General features: G+C 41.4%; 1 protein-coding gene across 3 annotated transcripts in view; it reads right to left on the reverse strand.

Moving 5' to 3' along the window:
* The window catches only part of LOC124622217 (3'-5' RNA helicase YTHDC2-like), a 302,377-nt gene that overhangs the window by 257,034 nt on the left and 21,603 nt on the right, over positions 1–23,740 (reverse strand). For all 3 annotated transcript variants that reach the window (XM_047147868.1, XM_047147867.1, XM_047147869.1), the window contains exons 2-3: positions 12,692–12,782; positions 10,614–10,804 (exon numbers count right to left, since the gene is read on the reverse strand). In XM_047147868.1, the coding sequence (XP_047003824.1) occupies positions 10,614–10,804; positions 12,692–12,782 (282 nt within the window). The remainder of the gene's footprint in view (positions 1–10,613; positions 10,805–12,691; positions 12,783–23,740) is intronic.

The raw sequence follows: 23,740 nt of genomic DNA on the forward strand, positions 1-23,740 counted from the left end.
TAAATGGACTCTTTAGTTGACTTGCTCATTCTGAGCAATATGGGGCCATCTGTAAATATTCAACTCGAAGAAAGACAACTTCTTAGGCAAGATCACATTTGCAAAATCTTTATGTACAATGACCAGTTTCAGTAAACTATAATCTGATCTCAGTACAGGCTAACACATGTGCCCAATTTCAGCTATAAATGTACTCCATATCTTAATTAGTTGGACACTTGATGTAAGATGCACAGGCATATCAAAGTTAAAACCAGTATGTACAGCACATTCAAATGATTTACAAAATGTCTGGCAATTATCCCAAAATGCTATCTTTCGGTGTGTTTACACTGAGTTTAAAGACACGTTTCTGTTCACAATACTATTCCATCATAGTCAACAACTTGCTGACATACTGTTCATTGCTTGTACCACCATCCACAATAGTGACAAACATTTTTATGTACCGGGTGATCAAAAAGTCAGTATAAATTTGAAAACTGAATAAATCACGGAATAATGTAGATAGAGAGGTACAAATTGACACACATGCTTGGAATGACATGGGGTTTTATTAGAACCAAAAAAATACAAAAGTTCAAAAAATGTCCGACAGATGGCGCTTCATCTGATCAGAATAGCAATAATTAGCGTAACAAAGTAAGACAAAGCAAAGATGATGTTCTTTACAGGAAATGCTCAATATGTCCACCATCATTCCTCAACAACAGCTGTAGTCGAGGAACAATGTTGTGAACAGCACTGTTACACTTGTGACTTCAGGTAACCCCAAAGCCAATAATCACACGGATTGAGGTCTGGGGACCTGGGAGGCCAAGCATGACGAAAGTGGCGGCTGAGCAAACAATCACCACCAAATGACGCGCGCAAGAGATCTTTCATGCGTCCAGCAATATGGGGTGGAGTGCCATTCTGCATAAACATTGTACGTTCCAGCAGGTGTTTATCAGCCAGGCTGGGGATGATGCGATTCTGTAACATATCGGTGTGCCTCTCACCCGTCACGGTAGCAGTTACAAAACCAGAATCACGCATTTCCTCGAAGAAAAAAGGCCCGATAACGGTAGATGTGGTAAATCCAACCCATACCGTGACTTTCTCGTCGTGCAATGGAGTTTCCACGACAGTTCTAGGATTTTCAGTAGCCCAAATTCTGCAGTTGTGGGCGCTGACAGACCCTCGGAGCGTGAAATGAGCTTCGGCGGTCCACAACATGTTACTCAACCAATTGTCATCTTCTGCCATCTTTTGAAACGCCCACACCGCAAATGCCCTCCGCTTCACTAAATCGCCAGGTAACAGTTCATGATGCTGATGGATTTTGTACGGATAGCATCGGAGGGTAGGCTTAAGTGCCAAACAAACAGTAGTGTACGAAATTCCGGTGCGACGTGCGACTGCACAAGCGCTGACTTCCCCGCGCATAGACGAACCCGCTACAGTCTCCATTTCTTCCCGAACTGTCTAAGCAGCATTATGCCTTGTGCTCGGTCAGCCACTACGGGGTCTATTGTCTAAACAACCTGTGGCTTCGAACTTCAAAATCATTGTCGCCACAGCTGCATTTGTCAACGGACCTTTACCCGTTCGAATCCCCTTCCTAAGGCGATAGGATCGTAACGCTGAACTAGCACATTCCCCATTCTGATAATACAACTTTACTACAAGTGCCTTTCCAGGTAATGTCAACATGCTGCGACTGCTGGCGCATCTGATTCTCTCTCTCATTACAGCTCCTTTAATACACGATTGTCATGCGCAGTCACTGACGTTTTGCTGTCCAGCGCCATCTGTTGGACATTTTGTGAACTTTTTTTTCCCCCTAATAAAACCCCATGTCATTCCAAGAATGTGTGTCAATTTTCACCTCTCTATCTACATTATTCCTTGGTTTATTAAGTTTTCAAATTTATACTGACTTTTTGATCACCCGGTATATATCCACATTGTCTGCTACACTGAACTGGCAGCACAGACATTAAGATGCATGAAAAACCTGCTTTTTCTTAAAATGGAATGCAAACTACCCAAACTATATTCATCCCATATTTCATAATGAGAGCAGTTAGCAACTTCCAACAAACTTCAAGCATAATTTCAAACCTTCTCTAATCTTTTCCTGCCTTAAGTTCTTAACGTCAAATATTTAACACATTAACTCATCTTTAAAATAATCAGATGTTTGAGGCTGTTTTACACATGGGAGTTCGATTCTTTAACGAATCAGACATTTATTGGTACTACAGAAGATGTGGCAGGAATGACATGCTGTTTGAGCTGAATTTGGAAGATGGTTCTGGTGTTCATAAGTTCATTAGGATATAGCCATCTGATTTAAAAATTCTAATGAATATCATAGAGCCAGTGTTTGAATGAAGGACATAAATTTCAGAAAAGCAATTCCTGGGAAGCAAAGACTTGCTGTTACTCATTTGCTTTTGGCAATCAAAGACTTGCATATTTATTTCAAAGCTAGCCATACTTCAAATAGTTCCTGCAGTTTGTGAAGCAGGACAGGGCTAAACAAACCACAGCACAGCACAATGGTATTTAGCAGTAGCAGGCCAGAAACGATGTTCCTTTGATCTGTATGGAAGCAGCTGTGGAGCACTGTTGTGTGTCAGCAACATGTTACCAACATCACTAGTTCAGCACTACCCATGAGCAAAGTTGTGAATGTTGTTGCAGCATGTTTCAAACTCACTGTAAATGTTCCTTTATACTGGCAAAATGAGTGCTCCATGTCACAAGATCTCAGCCAGTCAAATTTATAGCCTACACTCCCATTGATATCCTCTTCCTGATGGCCATCTAACAATTTGAAATTTCCACATAATCTGAAATTACTCACATTGTTTTCAAACATACACCTCTATTTATTTTGTAAAACTTTTGCTGTAGAGCCACTAAGACTGTTCAGTTTTCTTTCGATGTCATGAAAATGATCTGTGTCTGACAGAAGAATCGTTCCCTTTTCAAGTTTGTCAATTCTGCTGCAAAGGAAACAAAAGTTAGCAGATATGTATGCCAAATAATTTTTAACATTGTGTCACCTAACATTTGCTGAAGAATTCTAATTGATGTTCCACCATCTTTGACTGGTAAATTAACTATTGAGGCAAAACCATCAAAATTTTCTTCATAATACTGGACTACAACGATCCAAGTTCCTGATGTGTTTCTACTGGGATGGGTGGCTCTGGTACATTGGAATTTTCAGTCTTGAGTATGTGATTTCTTCTTGGCGATTAATGAACATCCTTTACCCATTAGAAATCAATTTATTCACTTTAGGATATACTGCTCTAATTTCTTCACAGTCTGTGGAATCATACACCATGCACATAATATGGATTATTTTAGGATAAATAGCAATACCACCTGCTGCTACCTTATTCATATATGCTGCAGCATTGAGCAGCACCTCTTATTAACAGTACAACATCTTCAAACTTTACACTAACTGGTCACAAAATATGCATTGCTTCATTAATTAATCTTACAACAGTCACATGGTTCACAGTAGTCATTTCTTGGTTAGTTTGCAGTCATTTCTTGGCTTATCTGCAAAGAACCTTTCTTCAACATCGCTTCATCATTTTTAATGCCAAAAAAATGACGTTCACAACTTTCATACCAGTTGAATCTGAAGTTTCATTTCACATAACCCAGATTTTCTCATTTTTACACACAGAATGACTTTGTTGTAGAGTTTGTTGGTAGCTCTTTGGAAGATATTTTTTCCTTAATGTTGACTTTATGAGTGTCAAAACTTGAATATTTGGAGAGAAACTTCAACAGTGGGTTATTTACTTTAGAAAGAGGCATGTTGGCTGACACAAGTGGCCTACACAAATCTTCAAAATAAGCTGAAAATGTTTCAGGTCCTGTAGAAGAACCTGGAACTGTATCACCAATTAGAGGTTGTTTTTTGATCAAATGCAAAATTGCTGCAATATGTTTCTTGCTGTCTCAGTGCTGATATGGTTGTTCAGCCTTTACTGCTTTCCCACATGGCTGACAGGACAGGACACGTCCATCTGTACTAAAATTATCCTTAAATTTTGCAACACACTGCTGCAGATGATAATTTGATGTTGTTTTTACTTTAGGCATTGTAGTATTGCCTTGCACATCATAGCACCAGAAATGAACTATTTGTGAGTGAGTGGGGAGAAAGGTGAAACATGTAGTGCAATATGGTTATGGCCAAGGAAATCCACAGCTTCTTACGGGGAGTGCAACCAATAAGATAATGAGCACACAGCTGAAAACTGATATGCAGAAACAGAATAATATACGCTCAGCATTTAAGGCAGCAGATGTTTACAATACAATTTAATAGCTCAAAGGATCTTCCTTGTTTAAGTAACACAATACAGAAATGAAATAAACTGAATGATCTACTGTATCGACAAAAACATGTAAACGCTATGTGGAAATAACTGGAAAACAAGAAGTTATGTACTAATAGAAAAAAATTTAAAATATGTAATTTTCATAAAACAATACTTCTTTACATAAAATCCAAGCCCAAAACAAGAAGTTCACCGCAGATGAGGCTATCCGAAAACACAGTTGTCAGCTTCCAAGGTATCAACAGCTGGAAATGGAATATTAATCCGAAGACAACTCCTCAGGGTGCAAGTCTAAGAACTGGAGTGCAATACTAAAGAGAACATTGCTGCACTGAACAGTCATCATTCCACAATGTTTAGAAACAAAAAAGGGAGGGAAGGGATAGACGATGAAAATGATGAAGCAGTATCAATTCATTTGCGCATGGGAAAGTCCAAGGAGATAAATTAAATGTATGCATTCCAGCAAAATGCAATTACTAGTATAGCCCAAATTAATTGATACTCATCACATAGAAGAGGCACTGAGTCACAAACAGGCACAATGAAAAAGAATGCTAGTTATATTTAACTATTGGACTAGATCCTTCATCACATGCAGAAAACCCACACAAATTAACATATGCATGACACACACACATAGCCAACGTTGTCAATGGGTGCTATGACCCGAATAGTGACTTTGAGGTGAGAAGCAATCTGCTGAGGTGAGTAGTGGGGGTGCAGAAGAGGCATGGGGGGGGGGGGGGGGGGGAGAGGGGAGATAGCAGGGCAAGGATGGGGGAAGATACTAGTGCTGCCTGTGGAATATTGTAGGGACATGGTTGGGATAGGATAGGGTTGCTATGCTCTGATTAAAATTACTTTGTGATTGATGTTTCAGCAAGTCAAGTTGTAGTGGCCAGCCGCCGCCATACAATTGTAGCTCTTTTTTGAGTGCCATGTGTTCACTGTGATGCCTGTTTTGAAGGTACCTGTAAGCACCCTGTGAAGCGTGGCTGGGTGCACGCTGACAACAATGCCCCCCTGCCAGTGCAATCTGTTAATCACAAAGTAATTTTAATCGGAGTGTAGGTGCAGCATGGGGAGGCTTAGATTAATTGGGGGAAGGTAAAGGAAGAGGAGAGGAGAGGAGAGGAGAGGAGAGAAGTAGAGAAATTGTACTGGAGGGATAGAAGGAGTGTGTAGAACTAGAACGGAAGCAAGGGAGGGGGTTGCAGGTGAGGAAAGGGACTAGTGAAGGTTGATGTCGGAGGGTGGGTTACTGTAACCACACTATAATCATAGCATTTTAAAGATTCATTGATTTAAGTGCCATTTTCAGTATTGTTGTTTCTATAAGCTGAACATTTCATCCTTAATGAGACTGTAGTGTAAATAAGGCACGGCGAGCTCTGACGGGCTGGCAATGAAGCTACCCTTCACTCATACCGTGTCAAATTGTGGAAAGTAAAAAGTTATTTTGATCAATGAAAAACCATACACAATTCTTCAATTCCTTTACATATCAGTGAGAGAGCTTTCAAATAACTCTGTTAAAATACATAAATAAGACTGGAACAAACTCAATTCTTTCACATCAGCACTTCAAGTCAAACTGCTATATGACCAGACATTCTCTACTCCACTCCTCTTGCATGGTAAGAAAATAGTTTTATCAATTGAAGGAAGATCAATTTGGCAGTATTCATTCTCCATGCTCAGAGAGACCTTCACGGTTTGATGAAGATTGTTTAAAGACATTAATCCACAGCGATCCACATCAGTGCACTCAAGAATTGGCAAATGTGATAAACTGTGATCATCCCACCATCGTGCAACATTTGCATGCAATGGGGAAGGTTCAAAAATTGGGTGTGTGGGTACTGTATAAAAATCAGTGGGTGCCCACATGTGCTTACTCATAATCAATTGGCTTGTGAACAACACTGAGCATTCCTATCCTGTATAGTTACTGACAAAGAGAAATGGCATCTTTATGTTAACATAAGGAAAAGAAAGGAATGTTTGAGCCCAACAAAGCAGGAACTCTCCGTACAAAGACCTGCACACATCCACAAAAAATGATGTTACACATCTCTTGGAACAGCGACAGTGTGGTGTACAATGAATTGCTTCTCCAAGGTGTAACCATCACTGCTAACATTTATTGTCAACAACTGAGACATCTTGGTGATGCAATCCAAGAACAATGACCAGGCAGACTGTGTGAAATGACGCTAATCCACAATAATGCCCACCGGCATTCTGCTGGACTGAAAAAAACATTATATAGGAGTTGGGTTGGGAAGTTGTGTTTCGAGAATTTCTGCATAAATTCTAGAACCACTCAGCCTTACACTGTCTCGAACACTGATATTTTAGATGTGAGTGGGAGAAAGGAACCCTACACACATCACGTGTCTGTGTGTGCAGGTGTGAAATCAGTCGTGAGCAAAAGGTCGACACGGAAGTTGAACGGCACCTACAAGTACTTGTCAGGGGATCCATGGAAGTCATAGTGAAAGCACACAGAAGAATCAAGGAACTTTTGTGCTGTTTGTAACCGTGACTATTGTTAGTGACAAAAGAACAATTGAGATTCTGAATTGTGAAAAAACTCTTATCTTGGACTTGCTGGAGGCAAGACATATTTACGATATGTTTGTAGTAGAGACATGGTTGCAAAGCCAACTCTTTTCTAAATGGACTTAAATCTGATTCTAATGTGAGATGATACGAGTTACTTATGAGAAGCCAACATTTATACGTCAAGTGTGAATTTTGTTCTTCATGAAGCTCAAATATATCGATAGTTGTTGATAAGTATTCTTCAAGTACCTAATTATTTCACAAGTAGAGAGAGAGTCTTTAAGGTTCCTGTAACTAGCATCATTCTTCAGAGAAGAAGTTTATACAGATGCCAGAAACCAGCTATCCAGAGATGAAGATCAGCTGTGTACAACAAGTATAAGACGACTCGTGTTTGAGAAGTGGGAAGTTTGCACACACACTTTACACACTCTTAGTCGTCTAAAGTGTTAGAAAGTGATTCTGCATCCACCTTATTCACCTGATCTTGTAACCTCAGATTTTTACCTACTCCTTTCTCTATAGAAAAACCTTCAAGGAACTTTCTTTCTGGCTGAAAATGCACTCTGAACATGACTTGACAAGTTCTTCATCTCAAAAACACATGATTTCTAAGGTTGTGGAATCAAAAAGTTAACCCAGCACTGGGAGACTGTTGTAGATAGTAAAGGACACTATATTACTGATGACTACATTCTCTGCTTGTGTTTTATTAAACTTATGGAAAAATATTACAAACTTATGTACCAACACAACAATTCAAATATACATATAATACATATTGTTGTGTACATAGTTCCGCGTAGTCAGCGCGTACACAATTTTCCCACTAGAGCGCGCCCCGCTAAGCACAACATCGCAGGCGCAGCGCTCGTCCGTCTCCGCACTACAAGATGGCGCTGCCATAGAGACGGACCAAATTCTGCTTCCGCCGATCCGCGTATTAATATGTAACGCAGCCAATGAGATTGCTGCTTACGTAGAACCTTTTCTCCTCCCGGATCACACTCGCGCAGTGATACATGAACGGGCGAAGTATTATAACGAGTGTACAGACCTCCGATTAGTCAGTCTGCATTTGTCTGTACCAGTCTATAGTCAAGTTTCAGTCTGCGCCTAATAAGATTACCATCTTCCTGTACATAGCCATGAAGATAAATGTATAGACACTTTTGTCAAGTATCAGATATATGCGAGAATAAGATTAATGTACCAATACCAAAGGAACTTCAGACTATTAATTGTAAATAGCATCCAGAACCTAGTTAAGTAATTTTTATGCTTGTTATTATTTTAATAAATGTGTGTGAAATTTAATCAAGTTCTGTTTCAAGTTGGTCACCGTCAATCTGCTACTCTAAGCGTGCAAGTGGCATTTCTATCGTCTGACCTAACGGCAGAAGATAAACATGCCACGATAAGACCACGAGACATATTACTGACACTTGCCTACTTCGTTAGAGCGACAAGTCAAATAACCTGATGGTGTGTGTACTGAAGGTTTTACAGTACGCACACCACACATATATACATAACAATATTGTGAAAAGGAAAGTTGCTACTCACCATATAGCGGAGATGCTGAGTCACAGACAGGCACAACAAAAAGACTGTCACAAATATAGCTTCCGACCAGTAAGGCCTTCGTCAAAATTAGACGACAAACACACACATGCAAACTCAACTCACACGCACATGACTGCAGCCTCAGGCAACTGAGGCCACACTGCGAGCAGCAGCACCAGTGCATGATGAGAGTGGTGACTTGGTGGGGGTAAGGAGGAGGCTGGGACAGGGAGGGCGATGGACAGTAGGGTAGGGGTGGCAGACAGTGACGTACTGTTGGGGAGTGTGCAAGGATGAGATGGAAAAAGGATGGGCAGCTATGTGCAATCGGGAGGTTAGATGGAGTGCAACGGGGGGAGGGGGGGGGGGGATTGGGGGATTGCGGAAGAGAAGAGAAGATACGAGAAGAGAAGTAGAAAGACAGGGGCATGACAGAGTAATGAGGGCTGTGTAGTGCTAGGATGGGAACAGAGAAGGGGCTACATGGGAGAGGACAATGAATAACTAAGGTTGAGGCCAGGAGGGTTAAGGGAACATAGGATATACTGAAGGGAAAGTTCCTACCTGCACAATTCAGTAAAGCTGGTGTTGGTGGGAAGGACCCATATGGCACAGGCTGTGAAGTAGTCACTGAAATGAAGGATGTTATATTTGGCAGTGTGCTCAGCAACAGGGTGGTCCACTTGTTTCTTGGCCACAGTTTGTCAGAGGCCATTCATGTGGACAGACATCTTGTTGATTGTCATGCCTGCAAAGAATGCAGCACAGTAGTTGCAGCTTAGCTTGTAGATCACATGACTGGTTTCACAGGTAGCCCTGCCTTTGATGGGATAGGTGATGTTTGTGACCGGACTGGGAGAGGTGGTGGTGGGAGGACATGTAGGACAGGTCTTGCATCTAGGTCTATTACAGGGGTATGAGCCATGAGGTAAAGGGTTGGGAGCAGGGGTGCAGGTTCAGTGGACAGCAGAGTACCACTGTGGGGAGGCGGAGGATGGGAAGGATAGTGGGCAGGACATTTCTCATTTCAAGGCACGGCAAGAGGAAGTCGAAACCCAGGCAGAGAATGTAATTCAGATGCTCCAGTCCAGTGTGGTACTGAGTTACGAGGGGAATGCTCCTCTGTGGCATGACGGTGGGACTTTGTGAGGTGATGGGAGACTGGAACGCTAAGACATGGGAGATTTGTTTTTGTACAAGGTTGGGAGGATAATTACGGCTTGTGAAGGTTTTAGTGAGGCCCTCAGCACATTTCGAGAGGGACCGCTCGTCACTGCAGATACGATGAACATGGGTGGCTAGGCTGTATGGAAGGGTCTTCTTGGTATGAAACGGGTGGCAGCCGTCAAAAGGGAGGGATTGCTGGTGGTTAGTAGGTTTGATAAGGAGCGAGGTACTGATGTAGCCATCTTTTAGGTGGTGGTCAACATCTAGGAAGGTGGCTTGTTGGATTAAGTAGGAACAGGTGTAGCAAACAGGGGAGAAGTTGTTGAGATTCTGAAGGATTGTGGATAGGGTGTCCTCACCCTCGAACTCTGCAATCTTTTTTCAATTTGGACTTCTGGTACCCTATACCTTCACAGGAATAGACCTCAGCAGCACGTCGTCATCAACTACGAATTCTATAAGGCACTTCCTTACACCAAAAGAATTATTCATCCACATCCCAGATGACATAGTAACTAAATCATCATTTATCACAAAAACTTAATTCCTCATTACCTGGTACAATTCCATATAGTATTCAACTGCAAACAAAGTATGAGTGAATATATAGTCACAGCTGAAAATTTGTGCCAAACCACGATTAAAACCTCCTGCTACTCACAAGCAGTTGCCTTGAACATTAGGCTAATTGAACATGCCTCCTGGCCTGACTCAAATTTTCAACATCGCAGGTGTTTCCACTTGTATTTTCCAAATACGTGAGTGTATGACACATGCAGATACAGAAGTTCTTGCAAACAAGAGATGTAGGTAACTTTCAGCATTACAATAAATGTTAATAACTTTCATCAAGCCAAAAGTAAAGGTGTTTTACATGAGATTGACACAGTTACTTCCAAAAAGTGGTTGGACTTTATAAAGATTGAGAAAATATGTTTTAGTACCAACCTTCAGTTGTCAAGCGATCTCTCTCTGTCAGTGGCAGCAACTCATGCCTTTCCTTGTTAGTGAGAGGATATTTGTGCAACACCATGAAGATATGCTGTCGAGAGGCTCTTCCTAACTGAAACACAGCATCAGCCTGGACTATGCTGGAGCCTTCCCTTTTGTACACTGTTAGATACCGGTTTGCACCTTTCCTATAAAAATTTAATACTTAAATACAATCCTAATCTTGCATTACATGAAGTATGTACATTTTACTTTATACTAGGATGCCTCTGCACTGAAATGGCAAGTGTGGGGCAAGAATAAGGAGAAAATTATGTTATGTATAAGTGGCTGGATTAACGGATTATAGAAGATTGTAGATTCTGTTTCCATGTAAAATTATACATATCAATGACTTGAACAGTGCATTCAAAATTCTTATTGTGATCCATTTTAGTACCCATACCCAATCCATACGCAGTTAAATTCTCCCATTATTAAAGCTAAGTTCTGATGAAATGACATTCTTTATGTGATTATATGGAATGTGACATTCTTTTTGTGAAACGCTATTGAGAAAATTTAGAGAATCGCATTTGTGGCTGACTGCAGAACAATTCTTCTAGTGGCTTGGAGAAAAGCAGCAGATGTACAAGTTAAGAATGAAGGAGGGAGAGACAGCAGGTGCCTGGGCTAAGAATGTGACTCACTGACACTGGTACTGATGAGTTTGTGCAGAGCACAATGATGATGACTTGGAAGAGTGGTCTGGAAGGGAGTGACGAGGAAGAGCAGATTAGGAGTAAGACGGTCAACTCTGTTCTTGGCCACAGTGTAGTAGTGGCTATTCATTCAAGTTGACAGTTGACTTGTGGTCATTCCCTTATAAAATGCTGTGCAGAAATTACAGCAGAGCTGGTATATTACATGGCTGCTTTCACAGGAGGCCCTGCCTCTGATGGATTAGGATAAGCCTGTGACAGGACTGCAGAATGATGTGCTGGATGCGTGAATTGGACATGTCTTGCACCTGGATCTTCCTCAAGGATATAACATATGAAGAAAGAGACTGGGAGCAGGGGTGACTCAGTAATGGATCAGGAAATTGCATAGGTTGTGAGGACATGGGAATATCACTTTAGGAAGGGTTAAAAGGATTGTGGGTATGATGTTCCTCATTTCTGGCCAAGGTGACAAAGAGTTGAAGTGCTGGCTAATGACGTGGTTCAGTTGATCCAGCCCAGGATAATACCTGGACATGAGGGGTGCTCCTTTGCAGTTGGTTCTTGGGGGTGATGGGAGAATTAGGGATGTGTAAGAACATGGCATGGAAAATCTGTCTTCAGACAAGATATGGGGGTAGTGCCAGTCTATGATGGCCTTAGTGCCACTTACAGTACACTATTCTTGTCATCACAGATGCATTGTCCACAGGTGACTAGACTATTTGAGAATGATCTGCTGGTGTGGATGGGATGACAGCTGTCAAAATGCAGATATTTTTGATGGTTAGTGGCTAGATATGGGCAGAAGTATGGATGGAGCCATCCGAGAGGTGAGGCTGAAGAGGAAAGATGAAGCAAATGGGAGAGGTGTTGATACTGTGGAGGAACGAGTGTCTTGGTCCTGGATGTACCTCTTGTAGATATCATCAACCAGATAAGGGGTTCAGGGTTTTGGGAGGATAGGAAAGTTTCCTCTACATGGTCCAAAAACAGATTGACATAGGAGGGTACCATGAGGATGTCCATGGCCATGAATTTACTGCTATATATAACTGTAGCTGATGTGTAGTTCTACATCATCTGTATATTCAACTTGGTGTTATAACGTCTATTCTCCACATTGAGGAGGTACTGAGTCGCAGACACACACAATGAAAAGATTCCTACACATTTCAGCTTTTGGGCAAAAAGTCCTCCTTCAGAAATAGAAAACACACATATATACACAACCATTACTCACATACAAATGGCCACTTTCTCTGGCCATTACAGCCCGACTGTGAAGTGCAGTTGATAATAATATCTGACTTATGTACATGATGAAATGATCCCATAATACACAATCAATGTCAATACATACAGTCCACATACCCTCTGCTCTTGGATCGAAGACCTATGTCCCTTGCAAGCATATGTATATATGCCCTTTCAATACGTGTTAATGATGATGGAAATTCAAATTCTGAAAGAAAATTTGGCACAATTTAGATTTAAAACAAAAAAATCAATATATTCTTATATTTAACATGCTACACGATGACAGATGTAGAAATCAGAATACAACATGGCAATAAAGATATGTTGAGTATACATTCTCGTATATGCTAAAAGTTGAGTATCCATTCAGGTATATGCTAAAATGTATTTGTTGTCAGGTGTAATTTAGATGACTAGTACCTAGAACATGGTGGAGCAGATAGTGACAACAGTAATCACACACATGGCAGATGTCAATGTCACAAAGTGAATTTTGACACAGTTGCATTTAAAAGCAAAAACATCTGTGTCTAAAAACAAGCAAGTTTAAGTGTGAGTGTAAACAGCCAATGGCACTGCTAAGAAACTGAAATTTGTGCTAAATATGTTGTGTTTTTACAATGAGGGAAATATATCAAGGCTTTTGTGGGATGGTTAGGTTGCCTAAGATAATGCCTTGATGTAGAGTGAGTAGGTTAGTTAGTTAATTATGTGTTCCAGAGATCATTTTGCAGGATACATAGTAATAATGTGATATGAGTCATTTTACATTCACAATGAAAATTAATTTGTACTTACAGTTACATTCCGAACATTTCAAATTATTATTATTATTATTATTATTATTATTATTATTTACAAAGAGAAAAAAGATGTACAGAAGTGAGTTAAATAGGAGTTGTCAAGGAGAAACTTTTTCAGTTTGCTATCATATTTTACTTTTCTCTCTGTCAGACATTTTATATCACTGGGTACGTGATTAAAAATTTTTGTTGCAGCATTGCTTTTTATGCTGGAGATTCTTCCAATAAATATTTTAAAATTTCCATGATTTTTTCCAATTATAAGCCTCCTTGACTGTTGTAGCCAACGTGATTTTAATCAAATACGAGATCTCAACTGAATCATTAAACTGTAAAATGGAATCATTAAAGTGTAGCTCTGGCACAAAACTACAATGGACACAGCTGATACAGACATACGTGCCCAGTTTTCCAGACCACGAACTGTCAATTGCAACTGAGGAACTCGGGCTGCAAGGCTAGAGGGTGAGTAGTAAACCATGAAAACTATTTTAAGTCATCAGTCTTTTAACTGGCTTGATACTGTCTTCCATCTTATCCTATCTTGTGTCTCTTTTTTCACATCCATCATCCTCTATAACCCGTTCCACATATTCTAATCCTGGTCTGTCTCTACTATTTTTCTTCTCCATTGCTTCTTCTAGTGCAAGTTTATGTAGACCATGGTGCTGTAGCAGATATCTTACTAACCTGATCCTTCTTCTGGTATGGGTCTTATACACTTCTATTCTTACTTACTTTTCTTTGTATTTTTTCTTTTCATACTTTGTCAGTCCACTTTTTAGCATTATTTGATAGCATCAAATAGCAACAGCTTCTGGTTTACTCTTCTCTAGGTTTATGATGGTCCGTGACTCATTTTCATACAATGTCGTGCTCCAGACAGACACTTTCAGGAACTACGTCACCATTTCTATATGAATATCTGATACTGGTACAGCTCTTTCACAGCAGAAAGCTTTCTGCACCTGTGTCAATCCAAGACTTGTCGTCTTCCTTACTTTAGCCGTAATATGTAGTTTTGCTTCCTACATGGGCGGTTTCTCTCATTTCTTCTATCATTGTGTAATTCCCAATTATTATGTCAAGCACGTCTTTATCATCCTTCTGCTACTCCTCATCACATCATTTTTGTCTTTATTTTTTTATGCTTAAGTGTGTTGTCCATTACTTTCAACGTCTTCTAAGTCTTCCTTACATACAGCCAAACAAGCTATCTGCCATCTGGATCCTTCTCACCAACACCAGCTTTACTGAATTGCACAGGGGGGAACTCTACCTGCAATATATTCCACGTTCCTGTAACCCTTCTGGCCTCAACCTTCGTTAGTCGTTGTTCCTACCCATCCAGCCCTTCCCTGCTCCCATTCCAACACTACACAGCCCTCTATTCCACCAACATACCCAGTCTTTTTACTTCTCTCCTTTTCTGCTAAGATCCCCCCCCTCTCTCTCTCCACCGTCCGCTGTCTAATCTCCCAACTGCACCTAGCTGCCCCATTCTCCACCTCGTCCCTGCATGCACACCTGCTATCCCTCTCCCCACCCAGTTGCCTGTCCCATAATGCCCTGCAGCTCACAGTCTGGCTCCAGCTGCCTGACACTGTGGTCGTGTGTGTGTGAGAGAGAGAGAGAGAGAGAGAGAGAGAGAGAGAGAGAGAGAGAGAGAGAGAGAGAGAGAGAAGAGAGAGAGAGAGAGAGAGAGAGAGAGAGAGAGTTGCATCTGCATAAGTGTGTGTGTTTGTGTATGTTGTCCATTTTTCACAAAGACCTTGATGTTGGCCAATAGTTTAATTTTTCAACAGTCTTTTTGTTGTGTCTTTCCGTGTCGAAGCATCGTTTTATGTTGACTAGCAACTATCCTTTTCATTATATTTTTACATTCTGTCTTAGATTTTCCACTGTTTGATTTTCACTGATATTATTGCCATAGGACACTATGTTGATAAATGTTAAAGTGTGCATTTCATGAAACAAAAAATGTAGTATCGTATAATTACCATTTCAACAAGTTACAGCAACAGTTGTTCAACTTGCACAAATACTTGGGTGTAACAACATGTGGGGATATTAAATGGAACAATCACATAGTTTTAGTCATAAGCAAAACAGGAGGCAGACTGGAGTCCATTTCTAGAACACTAGGGAAATGCAATCAGTCTACAAATATTACTTATAAAACATTCATGTGACCCATCCCCCAGGGCAGGGGTTCCTCAAATTTTCCTCTGACAGAACACTTTCAGAATCATGGTACTTTAAAGGTAAACAAAATTTTAAAAATGGGAAAAACTTGTTTTGTCCTATGACTACTTCAATTTTAAATAAAAGAATAATACAACAGAAAACTTAATAAACTAAAAAAGATAATTAGTTTCATTAAAATCACAGGGGAAAGAAAGTTACGTTACTTTTAGTTCTCCATGGAGCTGTTCCCCCCATGAACCATGGACCTTGCCGTTGGTGGGGAGGCTTGCATGCCTCAACAATACAGATAGCCATAACATAGGTGCAACCACAACGGAGGGGTATCTGTTGAGAGGCCAGACAAACGTGTGGTTCCTGAAGAGGGGCAGCAGCCTTTTCAGTAGTTGCAGGGGCAACAGTCTGGATGATTGACTGATGTGGCCTTGTAACACTAACCAAAACGGCCTTGCTGTTGTGGTACTGCGAACAGCTGAAAGTAAGGGGATACTACAGCCGTCATTTTTCCCGAGGGCATGCATCTTTACTGTATGATTAAATGATGATAGCGTCCTCTTGGGTGAAATATTCCGGAGGTAAAATAGTGCCCCATTCGGATCTCCGGGCGGGGACTACTCAAGTGGACGTCGTTATCAGGAAAAAGAAAACTGGTGTTCTACGGATCGGAGCGTGGAATGTCAGAGCCCTCAATCGAGCAGGAAGGTTAGAAAATTTAAAAAGGGAAATGGATAGGTTAAAGTTAGATATAGTGGGAATTAGTGAATTTCGGTGGCAGGAGGAACAAGACTTTTGGTCAGGTGAACACAGGGTTATAAATACAAAATCAAATAGGGGTAATGCAAGAGTAGCTTTAACAATGAATAGGACAATAGGAGTGCGGGTAAGCTACTACAAACAACATAGTGTATGCATTATTGTGGCCAAGATAGACACGAAGCCCACACCTACTACAGTAGTACAAGTTTATATGCCAACTAGCTCTGCAGATGATGAAGAAATTGATTAAATGTGTGATGAGATAAAAGAAATAATTCAAGTAGTGAAGGGAGACGAAAATTTAATAGTCATGGGTGACTGGAATCCGACAGTAGGAAAAGGAAGCGAAGGAAACGTAGTAGGTGAATATGGATTGGGACTAAGAAATGAAAGAGGAAGCAACCTGGTAGAATTTTGGACAGAGCAAAACTTAATCATAGCTAACACTTGGTTCAAGAATCAAGAAAGAAGGTTGTGTACAAGGAAGAACCCTGGAGATACTAGAAGGTTTCAGATAGATTATATAAGGGTAAGACAGAGATTTAGGAACCAGGTTTTAAATTGTAAGACATTTCCAGAGGCAGATATGGACTCTGACCACAATCTATTGGTTATGAACTGTAAATTAAAACCGAAGAAAGTGCAAAAAGGTGAGAATTTAAGGAGATGGGACCTGGATAAACTGAAAGAACCAGAAGTTGTACAGAGTTTCAGGGAGAGCATAAGGGAACAATTGACAGGAATGGGGGAAAGAAACACAGTAGAAGAAGAACGAGTAGCTTTGAGGGTTGAAATAGTGAAGGCAGCAGAGGACCAAGTAGGTAAAAAGACGAGGGCTAGTAGAAATCCATGGGTAACAGAAGAGATACTGAATTTAATTGATGAAAGGAGAAAATACAAAAATGCAGTAAATGAAGCAGGCAAAATGGAATACAAACGTCTCAAAAATGAGATCGACAGGAAGTGCAAAATCGCTAAGCAGGGATGGCTAGAGGACAAATGTAAGGATGTAGAGGCTTATCTTACGAGGGGTAAGATAGATACTGCCTACTGGAAAATTAAAGAGACCTTTGGAGAAAAGAGAACCATTTGCATGAATATCAAGAGCTCAGATGGAAACCCAGTTCTAAGCAAAGAAGGGAAAGCAGAAAGGTGGAAGGAGTATATAGAGGGTCTATACAGGGGTGATGTTCTTGAGGACAATATTATGGAAATGGAAGAGGAGGTAGATGAAGATGAAATGGGAGATACGATACTGCGTGAAGAGTTCAGCAGAGCACTGAAAGACGTAAGTCGAAACAAGGCCTCCGGAGTAGACAACATTCCATTAGAACTACTGATAGCCTTGGGAGAGCCAGTCCTGACAAAACTCTACCATCTGGTGAGCAAGATGTATGAGACAGGTGAAATTCCCTCAGACTTCAAGAAGAATATAATAATTCCAATCCCAAAGAAAGCAGGTGTTGACAGATGTGAAAATTACCGAACTATCAGTTTAATAAGTCACAGCTGCAAAATACTAATGCGAATTCTTTACAGACAAATGGAAAAATTAATAGAAGCCGATCTCAGGGAAGATCAGTTTGGATTCCGTAGAAATGTTGGAACACGTGAGGCAATACTGACCCAACGACTTATCTTAGAAGAAAGATTAAGGAAAGGCAAACCTATGTTTCTAGCATTTGTAGACTTAGAGAAAGCTTTTGACAATGTTAACTGGAATACTCTCTCTCAATTTCTGAAGTTGGCAGGGGTAAAACACAGGGAGCGAAAGGCTATTTACAATTTGTACAGAAAGCAGGTGGCAGTTGTAAGAGTCGAGGGACATGAAAGGGAAGCAGTGGTTGGGAAGGGAGCGAGACAGGGTTGTAGCCTCTCCCCGATGCTATTCAATCTGTATATTGAGCAAGCAGTAAAGGAAACAAAAGAAAAGTTCGGAGTAGGTATTAAAAACCATGGAGAAGAAATAAAAACTGTGTGGTTCACCGATGATATTGTAATTCTGTCAGAGACAGCAAAGGACTTGGAAGAGCAGTTGAACGGAATGGACAGTGTCTTGAAAGGAGGATATAAGATGAACATCAACAAAAGCAAAACGAGGATAATGGAATGTAGTCGAATTAAATAGGGTGATGCTGAGGGAATTAGATTAAGAAATGAGATGCTTAAAGTAGTAAATGAGTTTTACTGTTTGGGGAGCAAAATAACTCACGATGGTCAAAGTAGAGAGGATATGAAATGTAGACTGGCAACGGCAAGGAAAGCATTTCTGAAGAAGAGAAATTTGTTAACATCGAGTATAGGTTTAAGTGTCAGTAAGTCACGTGTAGCCATGTATGGAAGTGAAACGTGGATGATAAATAGTTTAGACAAGGAGAACTAGAAGCTTTTGAAATGTGGTGCTACAGAAGTATGCTGAAGATTAGATGGGTTGATCACATACCTAATGAGGAGGTAGAAAATTGTTAAGGCTTTCGTGGCCACTTGCTTACAAACTGCCTATTGGCTTCTGTCTCGGGTTCTTCGGCCGACGTTCATCTAATGATTTTTCTGACGTTTCGCCAGCACGAGTGGCTGGCATTGTCAAAGCTTCACCCTCCATTGCCGGTGGTGAACTGGAGCCGAGCTCGCGGGCGCAGACTATATGTACCTGGCGCGCCAACGTCCGAGCGCTTCTCCGCGGTCATTTCCGGTGCGGTTCTCCTCTTGCTACCTGCGACGGTCATTCGCTGCAGTACGGGAAGCCAGGATCTGTTGACCTTAAGGCTTTCCTCTTTCTTGTTCAAACTGTTCGCGTGTTTTTGTATTTCTACAGCTTCTCTGAACAAGCGCATGTGATAGTGCTTCTCTACAGCCAGAACTTCCGTGTCGGCGAATTTTATTACGTGGTCGGTCTCATTGAGTGCGTGCTCTGCCACGGCCGATTTCTCCACCTGCCCCAACCTACAATGTCGCTTATGCTCGTTGATCCTGCTGTTGATGGATCGTCCAGTCATTCCGACATAAACTTTTCTGCATGTGCATGGTATACGGTATATTCCCGACATTGCAAATGGGTCTCTTTTCTCCTTTGCCGATCTAAGACACTCTTTGATCTTCCTTGTCGGTTTGAAAATCGTCTTTACGCCATGTTTGCACAATATACGGCCGATTCTGTCCGTCACTCTGGGAATGTATGGCAGAAAGGCCGTACCCGACATTTCTTTTTCTGGTTCCTTACTTGGCCGAGTGTTTGGCTCTGTTACACTTCTAATATAATTTTTGGAGTACGCATTGCTCCTCAGGACAGTTTCCAGGTGTTGCATTTCTCGTTTGAGGTGTTGCGGCTCACATATTCGTCCTGCTCTCGTTACGAGCGTACTAATCATGCCTCTTTTCTGGCTCTGGTGGTGGTTTGACAGTTTGTGCAGGTATCGATCCGTGTGTGTCGGTTTTCGATACACGCTGTGTCCCAGGTTTTTGCTGTCCCTTGTGACCAGCACATCTAGAAATGGCAGTTTCTTGTCCTTTTCTACTTCCATGGTAAATGTTATGTTGGCATGGAGGCTGACGCGGACATACAGAGAAACCTGCGCAACACAGAAGCCCTACCACCTCGGCTGTATGGATTACCCAAGATCCATAAGAACAACGTTCCACTGAGACCGATTGTTAGCGCTCCTGGATCACTGACACATAAACTGGCAAAACACTTGGCCTCTCTGCTCCAGCCGCACATTGGGAAGACTGACACATACGTTAAGGACTCAGGACATTTCATTGAGAAGCTGAAGAAACTGAAACTTGCACCAAACGACATCTTGGTCAGCTATGATGTTGTTTCGTTATTTACGAAAGTGCCACTCAGTGACACTCTGGAGCACATCGGTTCCATTTTCCCGCAGGACATCAGAAAGTCTTCCATGCATGTCTCACCACGAGCTATTTCACGTGGAATGGAGATTTCTACGAACAGCTGGAAGGCGTGGCCATGGGTAGTCCTCTCAGTCCAGTGGTGGCCAACTTCTTCATGGAACAATACGAAGCACAGGCACTGGACTCGGCGACTTGCAAACCTAAGCTGTGGTACAGGTACGTCGATGATACTTTCGTGGTGTGGAGCCATGGTGAAGAACAGCTTGGTGACTTCCTAAGACACTTGAACAGCCTCCATGCCAACATAACGTTTACCATGGAAGTAGAAAAGGACAAGAAACTGCCATTTCTAGATGTGCTGGTCACAAGGGACGGCGAAAACCTGGGACACAGCGTCTATCGAAAACCGACACACACGGATCGATACCTGCACAAACTGTCAAACCACCACCAGAGCCAGAAAAGAGGCATGATTAGTACGCTCGTAACGAGAGCAGGACGAATATGTGAGCCGCAACACCTCAAACGAGAAATGCAACACCTGGAAACTGTCCTGAGGAGCAATGCGTACTCCAAAAATTATATTAGAAGTGTAACAGAGCCAAACACTCGGCCAAGTAAGGAACCAGAAAAAGAAATGTCGGGTACGGCCTTTCTGCCATACATTCCCAGAGTGACGGACAGAATCGGCCGTATATTGTGCAAACATGGCGTAAAGACGATTTTCAAACCGACAAGGAAGATCAAAGAGTGTCTTAGATCGGCAAAGGAGAAAAGAGACCCATTTGCAATGTCGGGAATATACCGTATACCATGCACATGCAGAAAAGTTTATGTCGGAATGACTGGACGATCCATCAACAGCAGGATCAACGAGCATAAGCGACATTGTAGGTTGGGGCAGGTGGAGAAATCGGCCGTGGCAGAGCACGCACTCAATGAGACCGACCACGTAATAAAATTCGCCGACACGGAAGTTCTGGCTGTAGAGAAGCACTATCACATGCGCTTGTTCAGAGAAACTGTAGAAATACAAAAACACGCGAACAGTTTGAACAAGAAAGAGGAAAGCCTTAAGGTCAACGGATCCTGGCTTCCCGTACTGCAGCGAACGACCGTCGCAGGTAGCAAGAGGAGAACCGCACTGGAAATGACCGCGGAGAAGCCCTCGGATGTTGGCGCACCAGGTACATATAGTCTACGCCTGCGAGCTCGGCTCCAGTTCACCACCGGCAATGGAGGGTGAAGCTTTGACAATGCCAGCCACTCGTGCTGGCGAAACGTCAGAAAAATCATTAGATGAACGTCGGCCGAAGAACCCGAGACAGAAGCCAATAGGCAGTTTGTTAATGAGGAGGTATTGAATTGGGGAGTAGAGAAATTTGTGGCACAACTTGACTAGAAGAAGTGATCGGTTGGTAGGACATGTTCTGAGACATCAAGGGATCACCAATTTAGTACTGGAGGGCAGGGTGGAGCGAAAAAATCGTAGAGGGAGACCAAGAGATGAATACACTAAGCAGATTCAGAAGGATGTCAGTAGGTACTGGGAGATGAAGATGCTTGCACAAGATAGAGTAGCATGGAGAGCTGCATCAAACCAGTCTCAGGACTGATGACCACGACAACAACAACATGGAGCTGTTATTCACTTCCTGCAGAAGTTTATCACAGAACACAGTTTGGGAAACTCTGCTCTAGGGGAATGCAACCAGCCTACAATGGAGACTGCACACAAAAGACTTACGTGATCCATCCACAAGTGTGTGGAAACCGTATCACACAGGATTAACAGAGGATATTGAACGAATACAAAGATTAGCAGTTCAAATTGTCACAGGTTTGTCTGACATTTAGGAGAATGTCATTAAGACGCTGAAAGAATTTAACTTGCAGATGATTGAAGACACACAAAATAACCATGAAAGTCTACTAAGAAAGTTTCTGGAATCAACTTTAAATGATAAGTATATAGCTCATACAGGGATTGGAAAAATAAGATTAGACTCATTATAACACTGTTTAAGCAACAATTCTTCCCACACTCCATACATGAGTGAAACAGGAAAAAAGCTGTGATAACTGATAACCGTCTGACAGGCACTTCCCAGTGGTTTGTAGAGTACAGATGTAGACATCATATTCTGTTTTACATTGATGCGGACTTTGTAAAGACCCACAAATATTAGAAAGGTATCCCAATTTTTCTCCAGACTGCCTTTCATTACTAAGTGCACTGGTCAAATTGCTTCTCTGGTGTATGTCTTTAGTTATTTTTTATGTACTATTATGCTCAGCAGTTTACAAATGTGATTCACCTGACTAAGCACCTGATGGTTTTCACATTTTACCCACATGTGCCATCCTTGGTAATGTGATGATTTATGGAAATCTGATTGTAAGTCACCTGTTACTTTGATTTTAAGATTTTAAACAGGAACTCTTCTAGTTCCTACAATCCCCAGAGATTTTAGTAACTCTGGGATTATACAATTAACTCCTGCCAACTATTTTAAATTCAGGTCATTCTGTGCTCTGAAAAACCCTGACTGCATTACTACATCACCTGTTTCTTCCAAAGCATAATCCAGGACACTTCTTGTCTTAAAGGCATGCGAGGTACTCCTGCTACTGTCTGCCCTTCCTTTTGCATTGCACCTCTCTTTCTCTTCTCCATAATTTTGCTTAATTTTCCTGTATGCAGCATCAATTTTTACTCCAATCACATCTTTTTCAGTACCCTCTCATCTATACTGAATTACCACGTGTATGTCCTATTAATAATTTTTTAAGCGGCCAATAGCACTGACTTCCTACCAATTTCTTTAAGACATTTATTTTCTTCTTCCGTCCACAAACTAAATACTTTCTGAATCATCCATGAGTCATTTGTTTCTACTTTTGCTATATTTACAGCGTCCTAGCCTGCCTTAATTATTTTCTTCTTCAAGACTCTTTTGCTGAACTACTCTCAATTTTTAGGCAACAGGTCACAGCCACAGTGAATTTCCACTTCATCTCATTCTGTACTACATTTTCAATATTTAATTTCATCGTATATGGATTTTTCTTAGTAACCTCTTGAATTTCAATCTCGTGTTCATCACTACTAGGTTAAGGTCACAGTCGAAGTCTGCATCCGTGCAAGCTTTATAGTAATTTGATTTCAAGTTCTTTCTTTCTTTGACCATGATATAGTCCAACTGATATCTCCCTAGGCTTCTTGGTCTTCTTCAAATATACTCTCTTGTAATTTGGGAAGAAGATGTCTGCTACAACCAGTTCAAACATATGCGTAACTCTAGAACTCATTTCACCCTCTTAATTCTTTACCCTAGCTCACAGTCTCTCTCTCTCTCTCTCTCTCTCTCTCTCTCTCTCTCTCTCACACACACACACACACACACACACACACACACAAGCAGAGCCCCACTGTGTCAGGAACACAGTTCTGCAACTTGATTGGAGTCATGGGTTGCATCATGTGGAGTGGGCAAGGAGAGAAAGGAGGAGGGAAGTGGGAAAGGCAGAGAGAGGGTTGGTA

The sequence above is a fragment of the Schistocerca americana genome, chromosome 7 (genome assembly GCF_021461395.2).
Source record: "Schistocerca americana isolate TAMUIC-IGC-003095 chromosome 7, iqSchAmer2.1, whole genome shotgun sequence".
NCBI classification, from domain to species: domain Eukaryota; kingdom Metazoa; phylum Arthropoda; class Insecta; order Orthoptera; family Acrididae; genus Schistocerca; species Schistocerca americana.